The sequence below is a fragment of the Octopus sinensis genome, linkage group LG20 (genome assembly GCF_006345805.1).
Source record: "Octopus sinensis linkage group LG20, ASM634580v1, whole genome shotgun sequence".
NCBI classification, from domain to species: Eukaryota; Metazoa; Mollusca; class Cephalopoda; order Octopoda; family Octopodidae; genus Octopus; species Octopus sinensis.
The window spans coordinates 447,503-465,632 of record NC_043016.1 but is presented as its reverse complement, the minus strand read 5'-3'; the positions used below and the strand labels follow the sequence as shown (position 1 = coordinate 465,632).

General features: G+C 38.4%; 1 protein-coding gene across 2 annotated transcripts; it reads left to right on the top strand.

Annotated features, from left to right (window-relative positions):
* Window positions 1–27: 27 nt before the first annotated feature.
* LOC115222593 (vitamin K epoxide reductase complex subunit 1-like protein 1) lies at window positions 28–15,989 on the top strand. Of its 2 annotated transcripts, none has more exons than XM_029792884.2 (4): window positions 28–200; window positions 7,631–7,826; window positions 13,023–13,132; window positions 15,726–15,989. In XM_029792884.2, the coding sequence occupies exons 2-4, from the start codon at window positions 7,639–7,641 to the stop codon at window positions 15,917–15,919; spliced, it is 492 nt and encodes a 163-aa protein (XP_029648744.1). In that variant the 5' UTR covers window positions 28–200; window positions 7,631–7,638; the 3' UTR covers window positions 15,920–15,989. The 2 variants fall into 2 exon arrangements, with proteins under 2 accessions (XP_029648744.1, XP_036367597.1); XM_036511704.1 differs by lacking the exon at window positions 28–200 and adding an exon at window positions 459–623 and having other exon boundaries at window positions 13,023–13,134; window positions 15,727–15,989.
* The last annotated feature ends 2,141 nt before the right edge of the window (window positions 15,990–18,130 follow it).

Below are 18,130 nucleotides of genomic sequence, written 5' to 3'. Positions count from 1 at the left end.
CTCAAAAGTATACACATCTACACTACCAAATACACACACGCACGTACACACAAACACACGCACGCACACAAACACACGCGCATACACACACACAGTATATTGCGGTTATTGTGAACTCATTGAATCGACTGAAAGCTTTGCTGGAAAGAGTTGTGCAGTTGTCTCCCTTAACACCATTCACCAACATCAAATCACTCAAGGTAATTTCTTGATATTTCTATCTCTCTCTTAACACACACTAACAGCTATATTTTATTAATTGATTTTTTTCTAGACGCACCTGTTTATTAAAACACCATTGCTTGATCTGCAAGCCACACAATACACCCCTCCTACTCGCTAGAAATAGCGGCAAAAATATCGTCTTGAAAAATAGGAGACTCTTTTTAGTAATAATATATTCTGTGCGTGATGTTGAATATACGCGAAATACGTGTTGGTCCTGATTGGAGCGTATTCAATCATAGTTTTTATCCTGTGTACTTTGACATGAGACTAAGCAACAAGTCATGATAACCTCTTTCCTGATGCACACACAGACACATATTCGGCTTGCTATGTTTTTACTAGAACTCTCTTATATTCTTACAACATACCATTAATATATAGTTATTTTGTGTCAGGTTACTATGTCGAACTTTCTTTTCTTCCTCTTTTCTTTTTTACCGTTATCATTTAACAAATATTTTTAGTGATGTATTCGTTAAGGAAAGCATTGGTCGTCGCCTAATATATATATATAATAACGTTTATCTTAATCCACAAATTACATGTACCTGTTTCTTTGTTTTGATTTTGAAATATATACGCGCATTATTATTATACATGCATACGTTACATATAAACATATACGTAACGTATATATATGTTTATATATACGTTATACAGGGCAATGGTAAAGAATGCGCACACCCGGTGTTTAGGGTTAGGGTTTAAGGTAAAAGATAAATTTATGTATGCGTGTTGTATATTTTTTTTTGTTTATGCTATAATTCTCTTCGGACGTTTTTGCTCTCTCTCTCTCTCTCTCTCTCTCGTGTGTTTCTCACCCTCTCTGTCTCTCTCTCTCCCCCTCTCTCTCTCTGTCGCCAAGGTAGTTTCTTACCACACAGTGATAACTGGGTATTTGTTAATGAACTTGGAAAGACTTCACAACTTACTTAACAAATAATTTCACCATATATTAAAATATTTGGATCTTTTCGGTTTGACCGGCAGGTTTTTTTTAAATAATTTCCACGTAACTAAACACTTTTAAACTTCGTATACTGGGAGAATGTGTTTATAAAACATCTTTTCCTCTTGGCTTTATTGAGAAAATTTCTTAGTTGTAAGATATTTGTTGTTGTTTTTCTTCCAATTCTGCAGTTTCAAACCAATCAATGATGTCTATGAGGTGAAAAACATTCTGTGCCGTATGAATATGTCCCGTTTAAGAAACAGATTGGATTTATTTACATTCTGAGAAGAAAAAAAGATACTCTTCCCCCCACCCCTAACCCTAACAACCCTCTAAACCCTTAAAACAGATTGAAATGCAATAGATTGATACTAGGGTCATAAGATGGGTGACAATTTCATATGACACCGCTAGAAAAAACTACCGTTCAAACCGAAAAGATCCTAATATTTTTCGATCACATGGTTTTGGGTTCAGTCCCACTGCGTGGGACCTTGGGCAAGTGTCTTCTACCATAGCCCCGGGCCGACCAAAGCCTTGTGAGTGGATTTGGTAGACGGAAACTGAAAGAACCTCGTCGTATATATGTATACATGTATGTGTATGTATATGTTTGTTTGTCCCCCCAACATTGCTTGACAACCGATGCTGGTGTGTTTACGTCCCCCGTAACTTAGTGGTTCGGCAAAAGAGACCGTGAGAATAAGTACTAGGCTTCCAAAGAATAAGTCCTGGGGTCGATTTGCTCAACTAAAGGTGGTGCTCCAGCATGGCCACAGTCAAATGACTGAAGCAAGTAAAAGAGTAAAATATACAGCTGGGGTCAATCAAGGAACCCTGCAAATCTAGGATTATCCTGATCACCAAAGCACAAGGCCTTGCTCAACTGTTGCTCTCCAATTTGCTGGTGGTTGCTTAGGGTAGGACCATCCACTCTAACCATTTTTGCCACGGTCATCCATCTGTTCTCAATTTTTGGCTTAGTTTTAGAAAAGGATGTAGCAGAATATTTTCCATTTTTTAAATTTTTTTATGATGGGTTGGTACTGTGAGAATTAAAACTGCAAGATAATAATGAACTCAGGTGCACTACATATTTCTTTACTACAAGGGGCTAAACACAGAGGGGACAAACAGATTAAGTCGATTATATTGACGCCAGTGTGTAACTGGTACTTATTTAATTGACCCCGAAAGGATGAAAAGCAAAGTCGACCTTGGCGGAATTTGAACTCAGAACGTAGCAGCAGACAAAATACTGCTAAGCATTTCGCCTGGTGTGCTAACGATTCTGCCAGCTCACCGCCCTCAGGTGCACTACAACTCATCAGAAAAAGTAACCAAAACTGCACAAACATTGCATAAAATATGTACAAGAAGTGAACTGTGAATAAGTCACTAAAAAAAAAAAGGAAGAAGTAGCAGGGGTGGGGGCATCAGGTGTAGTGTTGATGAATTTCAAGAAGAATGGAAGTTTTGAAGGATGTATTGTCTTATCAGCTAACAACTGATGCAGGTAGTTTATTCCATACTTCAGCAATTCTGAGCATGAAAGAATGTTTTCAAAAGCATGTCCATTAGTGTTAGACATATGGAATTCAAAAAGGTGTCCAAAATTGTTGCCGTTACGTTCTGAGTTCAAATTCCACCGAGGTTGACTTTACCTTTCATCCTTTCGGGGTTGATTAAATAAGTACCAGTTACGCACTGGGGTCGATATAATTGACTTAATCCGTTTGTCTGTCCTTGTTTGTCCTCTCTGTGTTTAGCCCGTTGTGGGTAGTAAAGAAATAGGTATTTCGTCTGCTGTTACGTTCTGAGTTCAATTTCCGCCGAGGCCGACTTTGCCTTTCATCCTTTCGGGGTCGATTAACTATGTACCAGTTACACACTGGGGTCGATATAATCGACTTAATCCGTTTGTCTGTCCTTTTTTGTTCTCTCTGTGTTTAGCCCCTTGTGGGTCATAAAGAAATAGGTATTTATATACTGATTTTAAATCCTACCAAATTTGCCTTATATTGTATTTGTCTAGGATCACAAGTATGTACCGGTTATTTACTGGTGTTTATTTTATTGTCTGTGTCCTTTCCATTAAAATGTAGCATTTGCTCTATGTTAAAAATACTATCTCTGTACATGTAGTGCAGTGGACAAAATGCTTTGTATTTAACTTAAAAGTTAGGTCAATTTTCATTCCAGGTTCAAATCCTACTGAGGCCTATTTCTTTTTTTTTTTTTTTTTACCAGGGGCAGGTAGAGGATAAAAAATACCATTCATGTACTGGTACCTATTTAATAAGTTTGGGTTTCCTCCAACAAAAATTGATGTTTTTGTGACTTGGGCATATGGCATAGTGGTTAAAAGCAATGGCTGCTAACCCCAAGATTCCAAGTCCAATTCCAGGCAGTGACCTGAATAATCATAATAATAATAATAACAACAATAACAACAACAACATCGAAAAAATACTTTATGAATGAGAACCCAGGTTTGAAATTTCCTCAAGACACCTGATGAAGGCTGGAGGGTAAATCAGCCAAAACGTTGTGTTAACAACATACAAGATGAGGACAAATATCCGTTGAATGTAAATAATGTACATAATTCCTCATCTCTTAAATATAGAACTATACTACACCATGCCACAATAAACCACATGGTACTGCACCACAAACTACTAAATAACACACCTGTTCTACTCACACATCTTTTGGTGTAGAGGCAGGTATGTATGTTGAATGAAATATTGGCATTTCTCCATGGCTAACAACTGCTTTTGTGTAAAGAGAGAGAGAGAGAGAGAGACTAGCCAGGCTCGAGTCAGTTCGTCTGACTTGTTCACTGTCTTTATTTCCATGTAGTATCCTTGGTTACAACCTCAAGTGGTTAGCTAAAAATACCCAGAAATATCATTAATAGTTGGGTATCATCAATACAGCTTACAATGACATGTAACAGACATCTTCAATAAGAGCTTCAAATGCTTATTTTTTTAATAGAGACCAACTACTCAAAGTTGGAAGCTGTATAATGGTTACGCTCACTTTATTGTCTAGACTGCAAAGACAATAAATAAATTCACTAAAATATTTGGGTTTATTTTTTTTATTATTTAATTCTTTATTGCCCACAAGGGGCTAAACATAGAGGGGACAAAGAAGGACAGACAAACGGATTAAGTCGATTACATCGACCCCAGTGCGTAACTGGTACTTATTTAATCGATCCCGAAAGGATGAAACGCAATGTTGACTTCGGAGGAATTTGAACTCAGAACATAGCAGCAGACAAAATACCTATTTCTTTACTATCCACAAGGGCCTAAACATAGAGGGGACAAACAAGGACAGACATAGGTATTAAGTCGATTACATCGTCCCCAGTGCGTAACTGGTACTTATTTAATCAACCCTGAAAAGATCAAATTTAGTAGTTATTTATTCACATAAGTAAAAATTAGTCATGCAGGAGTGGCTGTGTGGTAAGTAGCTTGCTAACCAACCACATGGTTCCGGGTTCAGTCCCACTGCGTGGCACCTTGGGCAAGTGTCTTCTGCTATAGCCCGGGCCGACCAATGCCTTGTGAGTGGATTTGGTAGACGGAAACTGAAAGAAGCCTGTCGTATATATGTATATATATATATATATATAATATATATAATATATATATGTATGTGTGTGTGTTTGTCCCCCTAGCATTGCCTGACAACTGATGCTGGTGTGTTTATGCCCCCGTCACTTAGCTGTTCGGCAAAGAGACCGATAGAATAAGTACTGGGCTTACAAAGAATAAGTCCCGGGGTCGATTTGCTCGACTAAAGGCGGTGCTCCAGCATGGCCGCAGTCAAATGACTGAAACAAGTAAAAGAGTATTACCTTGCAGTTTTGAGATTTCAATGATGTAATTGTTTAATTTCTGAATAATATTGTAGTTGTAAGTGTTAGAAGCCGGATCTGGTCAGTTTGAAGATAAAACAGGTAGATTATTTTGGCCGGATGTGGCTGGCTTAAATTCTAAAGGATTAAATTGACTGAGCTTTTTCTTCAATTTCTCATGGGAAAAATAGTTTCCGTTTATAAATAATTCATGTGACAAAACAGCCTTCAGCAATGAATTAAATTTTAAACAGAGATTCTACTGTATTTCTTTTCGTGTTTTTGTATGGTGGGTGTGATGTGAAGGAGTTCAGGCTGCTATCTTTAGCATGTCTAAGGCTAAAAAAATGTCTCGTTGGCTCAAGTCTGATGACTGAAGCAAGTAAAAGATAAATGATATAACATTAAGTTACGTTCTGAGTTCAAATTCCGCCGGGGTTGACTTTGCCTTTCATCCTTTCGGGGTCAAGTAAATAAGTACCAGTTACGTACTGGGGTCGATGTAATCGACTTAATCCATTTGTCTGTCCTTCTTTGGCCCCTTAAAAAGAATTAAATAATAAAAAAAAAATAAACCCAAATATTTTAGTGAATTTATTTATTGAATTAATACACAGTATTAATGGGTAACTTACTGCAATATTTGTTTTGAGATCTTTATAAATATATTTCGTTTTTGGATTTGGTTTGCAAGATTCTTTATATGAGTTCGTGTGTTGAAGCATATTCTGTTGTGTCTGGGGAGAGCCATTTTCTTTTTGTGCCTTATAATATAACACGCTCACCGGTAAAACTATTGAAAAGGTTGCAAGACGCAACGAAAATTTCAGGAGAATAAAAATAAGAAAAAAGTGGAAATTTTACCGGTGTGTGTGTTACATTATAAGGCACAAAAATAAAATGACTCTCCCCAGACACAACAGAATATAAATATAGTTTTCTTTTTCTTTTCCTGTCAGATGTTATTTGCTCATTCCTTTTTAAGTCTATTTCTTTTCTATGCTGGTGTGAGTTAGGTGAATGCATTATTGAGTGATTGTTTTGTGTCCAGGTGCCTTTCCTGTCTTTAAACCTTATTTGTTTTTAAAGTAAAGTGTCTTTTATTCCACATGTCTTAGAAGACATGTTTCCACCAAAAGTAATTTGAGAACGGAGAAAATAACAATAATGTCACTACAGCAATTCAGTATTTTCAATGAAGTACAAATACTCCTTTACTTGTTTCAGTCATGTGACTGTGGCCATGCTGGAGCACTGCCTTTAGTCGAGCAAATTGACCCCAGGACTTAGTCTTTGTAAGCCTAGTACTTATTTTATCGGTATCTTTTGCCGAACCGCTAAGTTACGGGGGACGTAAGCACACCAGCATCGGTTGTCAAGCAGTATTCTGGGGGACAAACACAGACACACAAACATATACACACGCATACATATATTAATACATATATATGACAGGCTTCTTTCAGTTTCCGTCTACCAAATCCACTCACAAGGCTTTGGTCGGCCCGAGGCTATAGTTGAAGACACTTGTCCAAGGTGCCACGCAGTGGGACTGAACCCGGAACCATGTGGTTCATAAGCAAGCTACTTACCACACAGCCACTCCTACGGCTATGAATGTAAACAAACATATATATATATATATACACATGTACATATCACGCACACACATAGATACTATGGGCTTTCTTCAGTTTCCATCCACCAAATTCACTCACAAGGCTTTGGTCAGCCTGAGGCTATAGCAGAAGACATTTGTCCAAGGTGCTGTGCAGTGGGATTGAACCTGAAACCACATGGTTGGGAAATGAATTTCTTAACTGCATAATATACTCTCTTGCAAAAGACAGGTGATTGAAAAGAATGTATGAGGCAAAGAGGGTCAACTGAGTGACCACCCATTAATCTTTTAATCCTTTAATTTTTCATCTATTAATCTTTTAATTCCTTTGACAGACACCCATAAAATTATTAACCATCTTACAAACAATAACTCTGAGCACCTTTTCAAACTCCACCTGTCTAACACCCGTGGGACATGTTTACAAAGTCAGAAAACAGCACAGCTCCCATGACTTTCGGAAACATTTTTTCATGCTAAGAGTTGCTGAAGCATGGAACAAACTGCCAGCATCAGTTGTTAGTTGTCGGAGCACTGCATCCTTCAAAACTTCCATGCTTGATTCGCCAACACTACACCTGATTTTCTCCCCTCCATTCACACGCAAGCATGTATCTGACTCATACATTGTTCGCTTACCAGACATTTGTACATTACTCTTTTACTCTTTTACCTGTTTCAGTCATTTGACTGCGGCCATGCTGGAGCACCGCTATAGTAGAAGACACTTGCCCAAGGTGCCACGCAGTGGGACTGAACCCGGAACCATGTGGTTGGTAAACAAGCTACTTACCACACAGCCACTCCTGCATATGCTTTATATGTACTTTTTGACAAGTTGTGGTGCACCTGAGCACTGTATACAATAATTTCATTATCATTATTATTATTGTTATAGTTTCAGGTACTTTTTATTTAATTATTTTTCTCCTTTTCGTTTCATTTTAAGGTCAAACCATGGAAACTGCCCAGATCTATTATTTTTTCATGGACAACTCAACAGATAGAATCATATTCAGTTTTGTGGGCATTCTCCTCAGCATCTATGCGCTTTATGTAGAAATCCGGAAAGAAGCAGATCCAACTTTCAAAGCTGTTTGTGATTTGGGTAACAATGTTAGCTGTTCAAAAGTTTTGACATCAAAGTAAGTAACTTATTTACTTTTCACACATTTCAGTCAGCAGACTGCGGCCATACTGGGGCACCACCACAAAGGATTTTTAGTGGAATGAATCAACCTCAGTACTTATTTTCTTTCAGTTGGATGAACTGAGCCGTGATGTCCTTCTCCCAACTCCACTTCCCAACTGGTGGAAACGCGCTGGCAGGCAGCTGAAGACCTGGGTTACAATGGTCAAGGAGGACCTCTCCGTGCTCACGGGTCCGCAGGTGGTGGGCCTGCGCCAATGGAACCATAACTGGCTCGCTATCTCCAGTGAACTAGGCGCAGGACCATCGTGTGTGGGCTGCCATGGTTAGAGATGCCTCGAGGGTGGTAGAAGAAGCCGACTCAACCCGCCCAGCATGAATGTCGCCACAAGTACAAGTACTTATTTTCTTTAAGCTTGGTACTTATTCTATCGATCTCTGATGATGAACTGCTAGGTTACAGAGACATAAACACACCAGCATGGTTGTCAAGCAGTGTTAACTGACAAATATAGATGCAAAGACAAAACACACACACACATATATATTTATCACCATCTTTTAACGTCCGCTTTCCATACTGGCATGTGTTAGATGTTTATGGTTTCACTGGAACTGGGAAGCTGAAGAACTGCACCAAGTTCCAGTCTGATTTGGCATAGTTTCTTATTTCTTTATTGCTTACAAGGGGCTAAACATAGAGGGGACAAACAAGGACAGACAAACGGATTAAGTCGATTACATTAACCCTAGTGTTCAACTGGTACTCAATTTATCGACCCCGAAAGGATGAAAGGCAAAGTCAACCTCGGCAGAATTTGAACTCAGAACGTAACAGCAGACAAAATACCTATTTCTTTACTACCCACAAGGGGCTAAACATGTAGAGGACAAGCAAGGACAGACAAACGGATTAACTGCGTAACTGGTACTTAATTTAATGACCCCAAAAATGATGAAAGGCAAAGTCGACCTCGGCGGAATTTGAACTCAGAACGTAACCGCAGACGAAATACCACTAAGCATTTCACCCGGCGTGCTAATGTTTCTGCCAGCTCGCCACTTTTGGCATAGTTTCTATGGCTGGATACCTTTCCTAATGCCAACCACTCGAAGAGTGTAATGGGCGCTTTTTACAAGCCACCGGCATGGGTGCCATCTACATAACACCAGCAACAGCCACAACTACAGGTGTCATTCATATGACATTGGCAACCCTAACCCTTATCCTAACTATGATTTCACTTGGCTTGATGAATCTTCTGAAGCACAGCATATCATGAAAGGTCTCAGTCACTCACTTCTTTCAGTCTCCATCCACCAAATCCACAAGGTTGCCTAAGGCTATAGCAGAAGACACTTGCACAAGGTGTTACACCGTGGAACTGAACCCAGAACCACCTGGTTGGGAAGTAAGCTTGCTATTTGTAACTGTCCTATTTTTGAAATTATATTTTAGAAGATTGTCAAAGGAAGGGATGGAAATTCTGTTTTTAACCCTTTTGTTACTGTATTTATTTTGAGATGCCCTGTGTTTTTTCAATCACCTTAAATATGACAAAGAATTTAGTAAAATAACTTAGTTATCATTAAGCTAGTGTTAGTAACATAAATTGTGATTAAGGTTTGGTGGAAGATTTTAATTCAAAACTTATGAAAACAAGACATTTGTACTACAGAGCTAGAGGCAGTTTCAGCTGGGTTGGTAACGAAAGAGTTAATGCTGTTGTCACTTATACAGAGCCTCCAAGAATGGTGAGATTATTTTGATGCGGTTGATGTACATCTTGGGTATTTGTAGAACAGTGCCTATGACCATCGAGTGCTCAGCACTTTATGCAGTTTTCATCCGTTATATGTATTACATGCTTGTCCACACTGACACAGTTTTCTCTCTTACACCTGATTCATCTTATTCCCAATTTTTTTCTCACCTTGTTTATATATTGTCGACCAAGACCTTTGGAAATATGCTGTGCGTGAGAAGACCCGACAGGACAAGTGAGACCATAACCCGTGGCCTTTACCTGGGATGTAGCCAGTCCACTTATGCATACCTTTCCTCCTTGGGACACAAAACTCTGCTTGTGAAGACCTGTTAAGGCAAATGAAATCGAAATTGATAAAAAATCAATGGAAATTGTAGTTGTGATACCAGTGCCGGTGGCACGTAAAAGAACCATCCAAACGTAGCCATTGCCAGCGCCGCCCCGACTGGCCTCTGTGCCGGTGGCATGTAAACAGCACCAACCGATCGTGGCCGTTGCCTGCCTCACCTGGCACATAAAAAGCACCTACTACACTCACGGAGTGGTTAGCTGTAGAAACACGGCCAGATCAGACTGGAGCCTGGTGCAGCCTCCTGGCTTCCCAGACCCCAGTCGAACCGTCCAACCCATGCTAGCATGGAAAACGGACGTTAAACGATGATGATGATGATGTGTGGTAACGTTACACAGCTAATAGCAATGAAAGAACTCTGACAAATCTATCTTATTGGTTGATTGACTAAGCAATTAACGAAACAGTCGATTAGTTAATTAGTTACATGATTAACCAAATTGACTGATAAAAATAAAAGAATTGGAAAAGAACCCTTGTGCGTGTGTGTGTGTGTGTGTGTTTATTATTGACATAGTAACCCTCCTGAGATACAACAACAACAAAAAAATTAACAAACTGATATAGAATACAAAAATTTATCTTGTCTTTCTCATTGATGAAAAAAATATGCAAATGCTATTTACTTGAATCAGACAAGCAAAATAAATCTGCACTCCGTAAATGGCAGACAGAATTTATATCTTTGGTGAGCACTTTGTTTATATGGTCACAGGTATATTATATTCTCTTTACTCTTTTACTTGTTTCAGTCATTTGACTGCTGCCATGCTGGAGCACTGCCTTTAGTCAAGCAAATCGACCCCCAGGACTTATTCTTTGTAAGCTTTGTACTTATTCTATCGGTCTATTTTGCCGAACTGCCAAGTTAGGGGGTGGTAAACACACCACCATCGGTTGTCAAGCGATGTTGGAGGGACAAACACAGACACACAAAAATATACACACACATACATATATATATATATATAGAGAGAGAGAGACGACAGGCTTCTTTCAGTTTCCATCTACCAAATCCACTCACAAGGCCTTGGTCAGCCCGAGGCTATAGTAGAAGACACTTGCCCAAGGTGCCACGCAGTGGAACTGAACCAAGAACTATGTGGTTGGTAAGCAAGCTGTTTACCACACAGTCACTCCTGCACCTATATATATATATATATATATATACGACAGGCTTCTTTCAGTTTCCATCTACAAAATCCACTCACAAGGCTTTGGTCGGCCTGAGGCTACATATATATATATATATATAGAGAGAGAGAGAGACGACAGGCTTCTTTCAGTTTCCATCTACCAAATCCACTCACAAGGCTTTGGTCAGCCTGAGGCTATAGTAGAAGACACTTGCCCAAGGTGCTATGCAGTGGGACTGAACCCAGAACCATGTGGTTGGTAAGTAAACTGCTACCACACAGCCACTCCTGCGCCTATGTAATATTTTATATGCAAGGCAGCAATCTTTAGCACACCAGAACAAAATGCTTAGCAGCATTTCATCCATCTTTTCCATTCTGAGTTCAAATCCCACTAAGGTTGACTTTGCCTTTCATCTTTTCAGGGTCGATAAAATAAGTACCAGTTGAGCACTGGGGTTCGATATAATCAACTCAGCCCTCTACTGAATATGTGGGCCTTTTGCCAGAATTTAAAACCAGTATTTTATATGCAAGGGAGAAAGCTGGCAGAATTGTTAGCAACCCGGACAAAATGCTTAACATTCATTTAGTCCATCTTTATCTTCTGCGTTCAAATTCCATCAGTTTTGGGGTCAATAAAATCAGTACCTATTTCTATTTCTTTACTACCCACAAGGGGCTAAACACAGAAAGGACAAACAAGAACAGATTAAGTCGATTATATCGATCCCAGTGTGTAACTGGTACTTATTTAATCGACCCCGAAAGGATGAAAGGCAAAGTCGACCTCGGCAGAATTTGAACTCAGAACGTAGCGGCAGACAAAATACCGCTAAGTATTTCACCCAGCATGCTAGCGTTTCTGCCAGCTCGCCGCCTTAATAAAATCAGTACCAGTTGAGCACTATTGGCCAATATAATCGACTTAGGTATCGAGCACGAGTGCGTGTGCCGGCCGGTCGGTCAGTGCACAAATGTGATCTCTGCTGTTCCGAGTTAGTTGCAAAGAAGACACCTCATTCCTTGAAATTACTGGCCTTGGTCCAAAATTTAAAACCAATATTTTATATGTAAATTATTGATTATGTTGTCAATAATAGTTTATAATTACAAGACAAATTTGTAAGACAGAGTGAACCAATATTCTAGATTAAGTCTACATGATATGGATAGCAGAAACTGGTACTATGTCATACCTTAACTTGCATTTTGCTAGAAATACAATATCCGAAATAAATTCAAATGTTCTCACAAACGAGAATACTAAAAAAGGACCGACCACTCTCAAAAATTAAGTGAAAAAAACTGGAAAAATAATCCAGAATCCTTGTCCGGTACCTGATCAATCCCAATGGTAGTCATGGAATGTGAAGGTGAGTGTGCGGGCCATGTTTGTAAGATCATAATACTTCATGGTGGCACGTAAAAAGCACCCACTACACTCTTGGAGTGGTTGGCATTAGGAAGGGCATCCAGTTGTAGAAACTCTGCCAAATCAAGATTAGAGCCTGATGCAGCCATCTGGTTCACCAGCCCTCAGTCAAAATCGTCCAACCATGCTAGCAAACGATGATGATGATGATGAATCCAGAATCCTTGTCCAGTACTGGATCAATCCCATAATCTAATCAGTTTGTGCCAGTCATAAGGCCAAACATTCCTGAAAGTTTCATCTAAATCCATCCAGCAGTTCTTGAGATATCTTATCCATGGATAGACAAGCAAACAAACATGACCGAAAACAATACCAGCGATAGCAGCAGCAGTGATAAGGATCATGATGATGATGATGGTGATGGTCTTCATGTTGATGGTGATGATGGTTAATGAAATCAGTGAGATATGTTGTTGTTGTTGTAGTTATAATTTTGTTATTGTTATATTCTTAGTTCGCTAATCTGACGATTCTCATTATCCTCATTATATCCCAGATATGGACGAGGTTTTGGGATTGTTGAAGCATTGGTTGGAAAAGAAAATTTCATGAATGTGAGAAACTGTAATCTTGGAATCCTCTTCTATGCAGCACAGATAATCTTGAGTAAGTTCTTTCATACTGTCTTCTTTTATACTAGCACTATGACCCGGCGTTGCCAGGTCATAGTGCTAGTGCATGCATATACAGCTGCATGCATGTGCACATACACGTGAGTACTGTCCAAATCTCTGACCAATCACATACAGCTAGCTGGCATTCAATTGGCGTATCAAGTTTTGGGCATTTTGATTGGATTTTGGGTAGAAAATTCACAAAAAAGTCACTTCTATTGATTTTTTAATGGCTTTGCGGGGTAACTGGGGAAATGTAAAGATGTGCACGACCATCCTTGGACGGTTTTGAATGACCATTGAAAGTGCAAGCCCTCTAACTGAAAAATTGTGGATTTGTATAAAGGATACACACACACACACACAGACAGACATTTTGCCGTTTATATATTTAGAGATGCCAACATACCATCGTTTATTTTTTTTAACTCACCTTTAGTCCTCTTGTCAAACCACACTAGTGACCTCAGAATGTAAACAATATCAGACCCAAACCATTTCACATCAATCTGTTCTGCAGACATGTGTTTTCATATTGATCTATTCTTTTGTTTAGAACAGAGCCGGCCAACCTGAGGTCCTCAGGACACATGAGACCCATAGACTTTCGTTACTGTATTTATTTTGAGATGCTCTGTATTTCTTTCAAATACTTTAAATATAACAAAGAATTTAGTAAAATAACTAGTTAACATTCAACTAGTGTTATAAACATAAATTGTGACTAAGATTTTAATTCAAAACTTATGAAAACAAAACATTTGTACTACAGAGCCAGAGCCGGTTTCAGCCAGGTTGGTAACGAAAGGGTTAAACAAGCATTTTTAAAATGTTATCAAAAATTAAAGATTGTAATGTAAAGTAAAAAAGAAAGAATCTGCTGTTTTTGTTTGTTCGTTCCTTCTCGAGCCATGCCTGGCTCATAAGGACCGGTTTCCTTGGTGTATAGGTTCCCCATCTGGACAGGACGCCGGTCCATTGCAAGTGAGCTGCAAGATGCAGGAGGAAAGAGTGAGAGAATGTTGTGGCGAAAGAGTCAGCAGAAGTTCGCCATTACCTTCTGCCTGATCCGCATGGAGCTTAGGTATTTTGCTCATAAACACACACATCACCCAGTCTGAGATTTGAACCCGCGATCCCTCGACCGCGAGTCCACTGCTCTAACCACTAGGCCATGTGCCTACTGTTTTTGCAACGATAATATTTCATGTGAAGTCAACGAGCATTCATTCATTATTGTAATAATAGGATGAAAAAGCAAAATGCTTTCAATTCTGTCAGTTTCCAAGCGGCCCTCAAAAAGCTTTCTGTGATTAAAGTGGTCTGCTATGTAATTTGAGTTGGCCAGGCCTGGTTTAGAATATTATATAATAACTAATGTATCAGGCAAGCATGGAATATGAATACATACACATACACATATATACATATATATGTGTGTGTATGTGTATTCATATTCCATGCTTGTTTGGTATATTAGTTTACGGGGAACATTTTGAATATCCATATAAAAGCGCCTATTCCATTATGCCAGCTATTGCCTAATACTGCCAACTAGTGATATCAGTTTCTTGGGGTCACACCGAGCTGTGCCGATATAATGTAGGATAAATACAGTAATAATAATAATAATATAATCCTTGGATGGAATTTACAAATATCCCAATACATCATTATGCCTGTAGCAATGCATTAAAATATTTTTAAATTGCATCCATGGATTATTATTATCATTACTATATATATATATATATATATATAGGCACGTAAAAAGCACCATCCGAATGTGGCCGATGCCACACCCACCTTGACTGGCTTCCGTGCCGGTGGCACGTAAAAAGCACCAACCAGTGGAGTCTTTTAATCCAAAATGTCAGTTAGTTGATTTATGTGAATTATCTCCCTTACATGTTCTCATTTAGACGTGAAAAAACTTCAGCAGAGTTAGTTTTGCCTAATTAATTGCATATAAAATCTCAGCTAATTAAAGTTGTATAACTCACATATATGGAGCTCCTACTATCATCATCATCATCATCATCAAATGTCCGTTTTTCCATGCTGGCATGGGTTGTTGGATGGTTTGACCAGAACCGGAAAGCTGGGTAGCTACACCAGGTTCCAGTCTGATCTGGCTTGGGTTTCTACAGCTTCCTAACATCACTCACTTTACAATGTGTGCTTGATGCTTTTAACATGCCTATTTCTTTACTACCCACAAGGGGCTAAACATTGAGGGGGTCAAACAAGGAGAGACAAACGGATAAAGTCGATTACATCGACCCCAGTCGTACTGGTACTTACTTAATCGACCCTAGAAGGATGAAAGGCAAAGTCGACCTCGGCGGAATTTGAACTAAAATAGATACCAGGCTTAAAAAAGAAGTACTGGGGTTGATTCGACTACAAATTCAAGGTGGTGCCCCAGCATGACCGCAGTCTAATAAAAGATTCATATTCTATGCTTAGTTATTATATAATTTTCTAAACTAAATTTTTCTTTAAAAAAAAAAGATAAAATGCAACACCCACTTGATCTAAATGATAAAGGATTCTTTAATTTATATTTCTGTTTAAATTTTCAGGTTTTTTTCCTGGTTATATACCAATTTACATGCTTTACTGGTCTGCTTTGATCTCGGTGCTTGGCTGTGTATATTTGGCATATATTCTTGTCTTTGTGCTCAAAGACCTCTGTATCTTGTGTATGGCAACCTATGTCATCAATGCATGTATTCTGGTTTTAAACTATTCTGCCTACAACAAAATGACTGTTTAATCCCGTTTAACAAACAATCATGGCTCCCGAAACAATCAAAGAAAGAAATAAAGATTTTGCATAATTGACAGTTGTTGTTTTTTTTCTCTTCTTTTTCTTCTCCTCCTTCCTCCTCTTCTTCGTTCTTCCTTCTTTTCTTCTTCCTCCATCTTCACATCCTCCTCCTCTTCCTTCTCCTCCTCCTTTGTCTTCTTTTTTGCTTGTTTTTTCTTTCTTTTAATAGTTTCAACCATACTGAGGAACCACTCTCTTTGGACTTCAACCATACTGAGGAACCACTCTCAAAGGTTTAAGCTAATCATATCCATGCCAGTAACTGTCTCAAAATGATAATTATTTTATAGATCTTTAAGCATAAGCAAACACACGCACACACATTTCCCAAATGCTTTTCATTGCTTCTGTAGGGGCAGTTCTTTTTTTTTTTAAACTCCTGCAGTAAGCAATGACGAATATGTATACTGGTTCGTAAAGTCCTTATCCTCCATGAGGTAAATTACTCAAATAATTTTAAATGACACACTCCCTCATAGAAGAGATGACCATACTATTTCTAGACAGTTGTTGCCCATTCAACCTTGGTTCTGAAGTGATTGGTTGAGTCATATTTCATAGTGGCAAAAAAACACTTATTTTCCAAACACGCCAGTATATATATATATATGTAATAATGATAATTTTTTGAGGGAATATAGTTCCTCACTTACAGGGAAAAATTCAATTTAGAAATACTAAATCAAATTTCACAAAATATAATATATATGTAAAAATTAGAAAAAAAGTACCTTTTATCAATTCAAAATGAACAATTAAATTACATCTAGAAAATTACATATAATAGAAATATTAAATATAAAATAACAATAATTGCAAAATAATAATAAAAACGTGTATATATTTGGAATATATATATATATATATGGATGTATGGATTGAATCACGTGTGTGTGGGTGTGTATGCGCGTAATGAAATGTAAAGTATACTGTTTTTAACAATAAACGGTCAATTTGGATTCACTGTGAATGATAACACTTTACTTTTATAGTGAGATTAAAAGATTAAATTATTTATTGAAATTATTGTATAAGTCTTTTAATTACGCTTATTCAAACTACAGGTAACGCTCAAGTACTCAAATCCACAAATTAAGCGGCACAAGTCTACAGTTGCCTCCCTTACAGTCACTTACCTACCTTTGAAGGTATGTATTCATACCACAATGGCTTACTTTTCAAGTGCATAGTGGTATTCCAATGTAAATGTCGAAATTTAGCCTTGGCTCAGATCTGGGTACAGTTATGAAAATCAAACCAGTGATGACCACACGACTTTTTTCATTTTTTTTTTTAAATTCTGGTTACCATGTCTACACATTTTGCAATTCATTCCTCCAACTCACATGCCTGTTCTGGGATACTTCTGGGCCAAGGTTAAGCTGTTAAAGAACCTTTGCTTTAATTCTTTATTTCAATATGAAAATGTGAGTATAGGCGCAGGTGTGGCTGTGCGGTAAGATGCTTGCTACCCAACTATATGGTTCCTGGTTCAGTCCCACTGCATGGCATCTTGAGCAAGTATCTTTTACTATTGCCTCAGACCAACAAAAGCCTTGTGAGTGGATTTGGTAGACAAAAATTGAAAGAAGCCCATTGTGAGTGTGTATGTATGTATATATATATATATATATATACATACACACGCACACTCACAATGGGCTTATATATATATATGGAGGCGCAATGGCCCAGTAGTTAGGGCAGCAGACTAGCGGTCGTAGGATCATGGTTTCGATCCCCAGATCGGACGTTGTGAGTGTTTATTGAGCGAAAACACCTATAGTTCCACGAGGCTCCAGCAGGGGGGGGGGGGGGGTGGCGATCCCTGCTGTACTCTTTCGCCACAACTTTCTCTCACTCTTTCTTCTGTTGGTCTGCTCACTTAGCCAGCGGGGTGGCGTCATTTGAAGGCTAAAACAATGAGAAGCACATTGTGACCAGCGATGTGTAGCAACATCTGATAGCCTGGTCGTTCATGTGATCACATGATATATACATTATAAAGTTAAAAGTAGGAAAGAAAATGGAGATAAGGAAGTTAACAATTATTTGTTATTAACAAATTGGTCGTGTTTGCTTCTTACAGCCATTTCAATTAATATTCAATAATCTAATTACAAATTTGTACATTAAATTTGCATTTATGTGACATAA

Excerpts from the sequence above, each read along its gene's own strand:
- LOC115222593 (XM_036511704.1), top strand. The coding sequence starts at position 7,639 with ATGGAAACTGCCCAGATCTATTATTTTTTCATGGACAACTCAACAGAT. Across the intron at positions 7,827-13,022 it reads TCAAAAGTTTTGACATCAAA|ATATGGACGAGGTTTTGGGA; the intron begins GTAAGTAACTTA and ends ATTATATCCCAG. Across the intron at positions 13,135-15,726 it reads CAGCACAGATAATCTTGAGT|TTTTTTTCCTGGTTATATAC; the intron begins AAGTTCTTTCAT and ends TAAATTTTCAGG.